The sequence below is a fragment of the Xenopus laevis genome, chromosome 8S (genome assembly GCF_017654675.1).
Source record: "Xenopus laevis strain J_2021 chromosome 8S, Xenopus_laevis_v10.1, whole genome shotgun sequence".
Lineage (NCBI taxonomy): Eukaryota > Metazoa > Chordata > Amphibia > Anura > Pipidae > Xenopus > Xenopus laevis.
The window spans coordinates 93,819,575-93,827,632 of NC_054386.1; the positions used below are offsets into that span (position 1 = coordinate 93,819,575).

The 8,058-nt window shown below is 37.1% G+C and overlaps 1 protein-coding gene across 1 annotated transcript; it reads right to left on the reverse strand.

Moving 5' to 3' along the window:
• Positions 1-1,533: 1,533 nt before the first annotated feature.
• Positions 1,534-7,474, reverse strand: LOC108700598 (extracellular calcium-sensing receptor). The gene is made up of 5 exons (XM_041575068.1): positions 7,193-7,474; positions 6,027-6,869; positions 3,959-4,186; positions 2,795-2,918; positions 1,534-2,450 (listed from the first exon to the last, which is right to left on the reverse strand). The coding sequence occupies exons 1-5, from the start codon at positions 7,448-7,450 to the stop codon at positions 1,534-1,536; spliced, it is 2,370 nt and encodes a 789-aa protein (XP_041431002.1). The 5' UTR covers positions 7,451-7,474.
• Between the last annotated feature and the right edge of the window lie 584 nt (positions 7,475-8,058).

Here is an 8,058-nt window from a genome sequence, read left to right on the forward strand (position 1 = left end):
CAACTTACCTAGACAGTGGGCACATGTGTATGGCAAAATAAAATTTTTATTTGATGATTTGAAGGTTTTCCTGGCATTTGTAGTGCTGATACGTATTCCTCCATTGAAATTTGAATTTCGCGCCGTATGCAAATTAGCCTTCGCTAGCGTATCTTCACTTTACATAGCGAATCAACGCTAGCGCAACTTCGCAACCTTACGCTACCCCTGAGCGCAACTTTGGATTTTAGTGAATTTGCAGAGCGCTGGCGAAACTACGAATCTTAGTGAATTTGCCCCTATGGGCGTCAAAAAAAAAAAGTCTATGGGCGGCATTTTTGCGGCGAAACAAGACGAAAGAATTTACCCATCCCTATTGATGGGCGCATCTGTCCAGGCAAAATAAATTGTGAAACTGTGAAAATTTGCAAAATGCATTGAAGTCAATGGGTGTCGAAATTATTTTGACACACAACAATTGGCATAAAAACTTGGCTATTTAAATCTAATTCCACAGTATGTCAGTGTAGGTCTATGTTTCATAGTTCCTGGATTCACTTCTGTTCTGTTTCATGTTTCCTTTTCCTGTTAACCTGACCTTGCCTGAACTCTGCCTGGACCAACCCTTGCCTGTTTCTAGACCACACTTCTGTCTACCATCGAACGTATTACTGTGTTTTCTCTAAGTTCCCAGTCCACTACACATTGGCCTCTTTGCTTGCTCAGAACTTTTGTCCTTTTCCTCTCACACTAAGTCCTGGAGACATCTGAGTAGCTCAGCATCCGAATTTCAATAGAAGCATTTCTTGGTCTCCACCCCTAGAAGGTTTAGGCACATGGTCTATTGGCATGCATTTCAACATGGCAAGGTCATGCTGTGCTTCCAACCAGTGTTTTGCACCAGCTGCTGTGCAATATCTTGCTTATCAGTTGTGCAACATTTTTGTCGCATGCAAAATTTACCATGTGGCAAATTTTTGGTGCTGTTCCGTGAAACTTTTCGTCTGCTGCGAAACTCAGAAATTCACGGTAAAGCCATACATGGGGAAAAAACTTGGCCATCACTACTTATCAGGATCTATCTTCCTTTCTGGATCTAAATGGCTGTCATGTTTGCTCTGTGGACGGCTACTCTCTTGTTCCCTAAATAAATCAAACCACTTGATCATTATATTATGTACAGTATACAGCCCCTGTTGATAAGTGTTGTGTGTTACCAATTTGCATAGTGGTTTAAGGTTGTATAACAATGATTATTTTCTTTCATACAGATAATGAGATTTCCTATGACCCACACCAAAACCAAATATTCAGCTTGATCTTTATAAGTAAATAAAAGGTTCAATTTATTTCTATTAAATAATGTTGTTTTTATCAGGTGGAAATCATATGATAATATGGACCATATAATAATTCAATGCTTCAATACAGTATACCAAAGAGGATGATCACATTATTTTAACATTATATCTGGCAGCATTTAATATACACTCAGCAGATTTTGCTTTTAAGCATACAAATGTATTCTAAAATGAATTAAGTCAATAGTTTTAATCATATCCCTTGCTTTCTAGCACTTCTACCTGTGATGTACTGTTTGCTGTTCAGTTCTGGGTGCAGTAATATTATATAACATTTGGGGAAAAATATGCAAACAAGAAACCCAGCACTTGAAGAAAGAATTGCAAATATTTCTACTGCCACTGTCTCTTTACCCTTAGTACTGAGGTAAGCGGGTATAAATGTCACCCAAACGCTGGCAAATACCAACATACTGAATGTAATGAATTTGGTCTCATTAAATGTATCAGGGAGCTTCCTAGCCAGAAAGGCAACTGATAGACTAATAGTAGCTAATAGACCCATGTACCCCAAGACACAAGCAAATAAAACCCTAGATCCTTCATTGCAATCAATCACTATTTTTCCTTTTTCTGCGGCCATATTGAATTCTGCAAATGGAGCTGCTTGGGTCAACCAAATAATGCACAGAATTATCTGAATCATTGTGCACACAGGGACAATATAAACTGGTATTTTCAGTCCCACCAGTTTTTTCAATTTACTGTCTGGATTTGTCGCACTAAATATCAGTATGACAGTGATAGTCTTTGCTAATAAGGCAGAAACGCAAAGTGAAAAAATGACGGCAAACAGGACCTGGCGTATCATGCATGTTATTAGGTTGGGTCTTCCAATGAATACCAAGGGACACAGGAAGCCAAACATTAGGGAGATTAGAAGTAGGTAACTGAGTTCTCGGTTATTTGCCTTTACTATGGGAGTCTCCTGTTTAACTATGAACAGACAAAACACAGAAAATGTAAGGAGACAAAACAAGACAGAAATAGTAGCTAAAGCAGAGCCCAATGCCTCTTCATAAGAAAGGAACTGAATGATTTTTGGAAGGCATTTTTCTTTTCTGCTGTCGGGCCATTTGTCTTCTGGGCACTTCAGACATTCACTGACATCTAGAATACAAGAACCAAAATGTCACAGAGTTAAAGTTATATTCATTTAAACTGTATGATGTTGGAGTAACTTTTAATAGACGGGCAATTGCCTATTTGTTCACATGGATGACCAACAGCAAAAATTCCATGTAAGAAAAGAAAACGAGAAGAGTGCATTTAACAGTTTATACAAGTGAAATCTCCCAAACCTGAAACTAGAGGTTATTCCAGGAGAATGAGAATAAAAGGCCAGCAATCCTTCCTCCACTGTTTTGTAAAGTATAACTACATTTTATTATATATTATATATTTTAACCCAAGCTATCTATATGTGTCTTTAATTAAATGATTATGGTTCATACCATTTGGATTGAGAATCTCTCCTTCAGAGCATGGCAGACAATCAAAGCAGCAGATCTTCTGTCCTTGAAGTGCAGCTCTTCTGTAGCCTTTGGGACATGGATCACTGCAAACTGAGACAGGGACCTATAAAGGAATAGTCATTTGTAAACTATCCATATATATATATCAGATATCAGGTGCCATTGACCAGAGCTATGAGACCATTTGCTTCTGACATCATGGAACATCCTAAATTAGTGCTATTTTTTCTAACATGCAGATGCTTCTGGGTCATGCACTTTAATCACTAGCTGTTTAGATTAACAGACATAGTTTTCACATCAGCTTTATCTGTTAACCTAAATCTACATTGGATTAAGAAATTATTCCTGCATTGGCTAGAAACACTATCCATGAATCATATAGCATTAATTCCCAGAGATTCTGAGGTTTTATACCAAAAGCAATACATTTTTATTGGCCTCCAAGTGCAAATTTTAGTTTTGGCCTATCTAATTAAATCAGCCCTTATATAATTTATATAGCCAAAACTAAAATGTTCACTTGGAGACCAATAAAGAAGTATTGCTTTATTGCACCTATCTTATTAAATCAACCCTTATATAGTTTATATGGCCATAGTGCACCAATGGAGCTGCCTATGTTTGACATGGGCAATAGCACCTATACATTTTAAATGAGTTTTATTACCATCTAAAGATGTCCAATTAATACTTTCAGTTGAACAGTTGGCTTCTTACATGATGGGGGATAGTCAAAATGATGGGTGGTTCCTTCCCTAAATAAATCATGTACAGGTATGGGATCTCTTTTCCCAAAACCCATATACTGAATTTTTATCAAATAATTCAAATTCGTAATAGCAATTTCTTTCTATGAAATAATATATAACAGTACCTTGTGTTTGGTCCCAACTAATAAATAATTAGTCTTTCTTGGAGACAAAACAATCCCATTGGGTTTATTTCAAGTTTAAATGATTTTTAGAAGATTTAAGGTATGGTGGTCTAAATTACAGAAATATCACTTGTCTGGAAACCCCAAGTTCTGAGCATCCTTGATAACAGATCCTATACCTTTACTGGAATGTTTTGGGTTTGGAAGTGTGTTTTTATTGTACATACTCATGCAGCAGTCCTAAAACACACTAAATATATACTCACATGGGTGTTTTGTCCATTCCATAAAATCCTGTTTAGCCAAATGTTAAGTTCCTGGCCTTTGGGAGCACTGGCATCAAAACTACCAATATGGACATACCGATTACTTCCATTAGGAAACAACTGCCAGTTCAAGATATCTATGGCAATAGGACCATCCCCATTCTCATCAAAATATATCCGTTCCCCTGCAGTGTTGTTGAAAACAACTTTCTTGATGTAATGAAGTAGCTAGGAGGAAACAAACTGTCTTTTGAAAAGCTGAAAATACTTGCAAACAGAAATATAGCAGTTGAACATTAAACTACACTCATAGACCTTCAATAAACTATGCAAATACAGTATGGTTTGCAGTGGTACATAATGAAAAAAAAAATTCATTCATAGGAGTCACAGTTAAAAAATGGCCATTGACTCCAATGTGTTTGGAAAAATTTTAGTGATATATCTACATTTCATAATTTTTCTGTAGTTGTGCAAATTGTTTGGCAAAGCAATTTGAGACAGTTTCATTCATAATATATTTTAAGTAGTGCTATAGACATCAAAAGGAAACATTAACCAGCAGAAATGCTACATGCGACTGGTCACCTAAGCTGGACCATAGCAGAAATATTGGAGGAAGCTTCATAAGGCTGAATATGAACCACATGCACCTTCACAAATAATCATGGGTGTTTCTGAACAGTATATTACTGAAGACAAAAGTTATTAACTTAAACCTGAAATATGGTTTTAAGTGCAGAGAGCTGTGCTACTTGGTATATCAAACAGGTGTCTGCCTAATTTTACCAGTATCCTCCCTATCCCTCCATCCTCACAATCCCTCCATCCTCAAAACCCCTTCCATTACACTAATATTTTCCTGACTCCAGACCACTTCAAGTCCCTATAACTTGGTACATGTTAACTGAGGAAACCACCCAATGCTATGGGGGTTGTTTATCAAAATTCAAAATGTTCTCAGTATTTTATGAAAAACTCTCTGACTGAATCTGCAAAAACTCCCACCCCCCTATTTACCAATTCATTTTCACCAAAATTTCTTGTGCGGGAAAGGAAAAAATACGAATTGTATAATCTTTTTCAGCTTTGTCACCAAAAACGGCGACTTTTTTATATTTGGCGCCCAAAACATGAGACATTTCAGGAATCGTAGCCCGAAACCACAACATCTTTGGAATATTGAACGAAACCCCGTGCAAATCAGAATATCTTCAAAATGTCAATGGGGCATCTGCTAATGACTTCTGTGTGAACTTGGCAGGTCTGAGTTGGAGTATTTTTTGATTCATACTTTTAACATAATTGAGGTTTTCTACAAAAAAAATCAAGTTTTTCCCCCTTTACAAGTCCGACCACAAAAAAACTGGACTTTAAAAAACAACCCACTATGTGTCTTCAGTGAAGTACAGGTGATTTTACCAGCTCACTTTGTCTGTCCTAGAATGTGTTATAAAAGGAGTTATCTGCCACTTTCCCTTGCTTCACTAAGGCTTTGTTTACATTAGGACAGTGATCCCCAAGCAGTAGCTCGTGAGGAACATGTTGCTCTCCAACCCCTTGGATGTTGTTCCCAGTGGCCTAAAAGCAGGTGCTTATTTTTGAATTCCTGACTTGCAGGCAAGTTTTTGTTGTATAAAAACCAGGTGTACTGCCAAACAAAGTCTCAAGTAGGATGTGAGACCACACAGGGGCTACCAAATGGCCAATCACAGCCCTTATGTGGCACCCCAAGAACATTTTTCATGCTAGTGTTGCTCCCCAACTCATTTTACTTCTGAATGCTGCTCACGGGTTAAAAAGGTTGGGGATCCCTGCCTTAGGACTAAACAGCTCCAAGGCCTTCTTCTATCTCTGGATATCACATATATCTAATGTGGCTTTATTTTGATATGCAAGGAACAATGTTCTGTGCCATGTAATTCAACTTCAGAAAAAAACTATAATACTCTCATTTAACATTAGTAATGGCTACCATTCTCTTTAACAGTGTTTTTAATATCACATTAATTAAACAAAACGTTTTACGAACTCAATAGTGTGTGTCTAGGAGAGTGATATAAGGTACCTGCCAAGACTGATGATTAAGGACCTCAGCACAAGATCCATTCTTGAAAGGTCCTTTCCCTGGAACACAGTTCTTCATCTGGTGCAAAGCATGAGCTACTGCAAAGACTGCATTATGCAAGTTGTATGTATATTTAAAGTTGTAAACATCATATATAATGGGATCAATACTGTCCAGTCTCTCCTTTCCTGTGCACCAAACAGTGCCATTTTTAAGCAGTGCTGGAGATGTATTATTGTAGGCATCATTTCCTGGCCAAACACAGTGAAAAGCATTCTCCCAAAATGTCTTCATGTAAGGGTCATTTGGAAATATGGAAGGATGGATGCTATAAAGAAATTCCTTAAATCCTGGTATTTTCCCACTTTTAGGTGCTATTCCAAGGCTCCCATTTAAGGTTGTTAAAATGTCTACCCTAGGAAAATCAGAAGTAATAGACCAGCTGGATATTCCCACCCAAACTTTGTCAGTGATATTGAGAAAAGAAATCTGTTCCACTAAAGGTACAAGGCTTTCTATGGTGCAGAATAAAATGATCACAGTCGCACTGGATTTCTTGATGACATCAATGATACTGTAGATGGACTCCATGGTGCTTGGTATAGGAAGTGTCTCCTGAAATGCAATGTAGCCACCATTTGTTTCTATTTGTCTAGTTAACAGTTGAGCACCTGATATACTCAATTCATTGTCTGAGCATATCATACCCACCCAGGTCCAGTTAAAGTATTTAACCAACTGAGCAATGGCAAACCATTCATTGTCTAAATTATATGTAGTCCTGAGGAAGGATGGGAACTGTATTTTATCACTCAATAAAGGCAGCCCAGAAGCATAGCTAATCTGTTGAAAAAAAACAAAAATACTGAGCAGACTGTTGAAAATGTTATAATTTGGTCTGAAAGAAAAACATTTGTCTATTCTGTTTAACACTATAACTGGAAATGATAAAATAAACCTCTTGTCTACAGTAACTCTAAAGCAAGAAAATAATTCCAAGCACAGGGGAGATATCCAAGCATCTCTATGAGACATCAAGATAATCTGCTGGTAGAACATTACACATTACTTGAGAATTATTTTCATACTGAACATAACATTTATGAACACGTGTTTTTATTTAGTTATAGTCAAAGTAATTAGATAAATGCAAAGGAGTTATGTACCTGTGGATATCTGGTTAATCCCAAGATCCTGGCTAGGGGCATTGAGGCCTTAGATGGCATGTCACCAACAATTGCCAATGGCATGTGATCCTTGTCACACTTAAAATTTGATACTCCTTTTTTTTTTCCTGACAAAATCCATGTCGCTCCCATTAGTGATCGTACCTCGTTATAACATGAGTCAAACATTTTGAAGCCCAGTGTAATATTGGGCAGTAGTTCATTTGAAGCATTAATTTCTAGTATCGAAAATGCCATTGTAAGAAATAAACGATAATATCTTATAAGAAACCTATAAAAAGCAAATAAAAAGTAATTCAAAATATTGTTCTAAAATGAAGTGCATGTTTTTCCCTGTAGAGGTCACTTAATCCATTAGAGAAAAGATTTTTGCAGTTGGAATGGAACTGTATAGATCAGACAGAAAAAAATAAAAGCTACTGTGTTTTGGTTTTCAAGATGAAAAGTACAAACTGCGAACTGGTAGGTATGGCAGGTCATCTGTAACTTACCACCATTTAACAATTCTACTTGCCTGTTTTCTTGCTTGTAAACTCCTAGAATGTATTGCCTATTACTAACTTTCTACTTGCCTATAATCTGTTGGACTCCCCGCAGTCTGTTTCTGGCCTGCACACTCTACTGAGACTTCATTGTGCAGAGTTACAAATAATCTTCAGGTTGCCAATGCCAAAGTTAATTTCTCTATCCTAATCCTCCTTGACCCATCATCTGCATTTGATACTGGCCACTCTTTCCTGATGCAAATTCTGGATTCACTTGGTATTCATAACCAGACTGCATCTTGTCTCTCTTCTTACCTTACTAATTGACCATTCACAGTCTCTTATGCTAACAAAACCTCA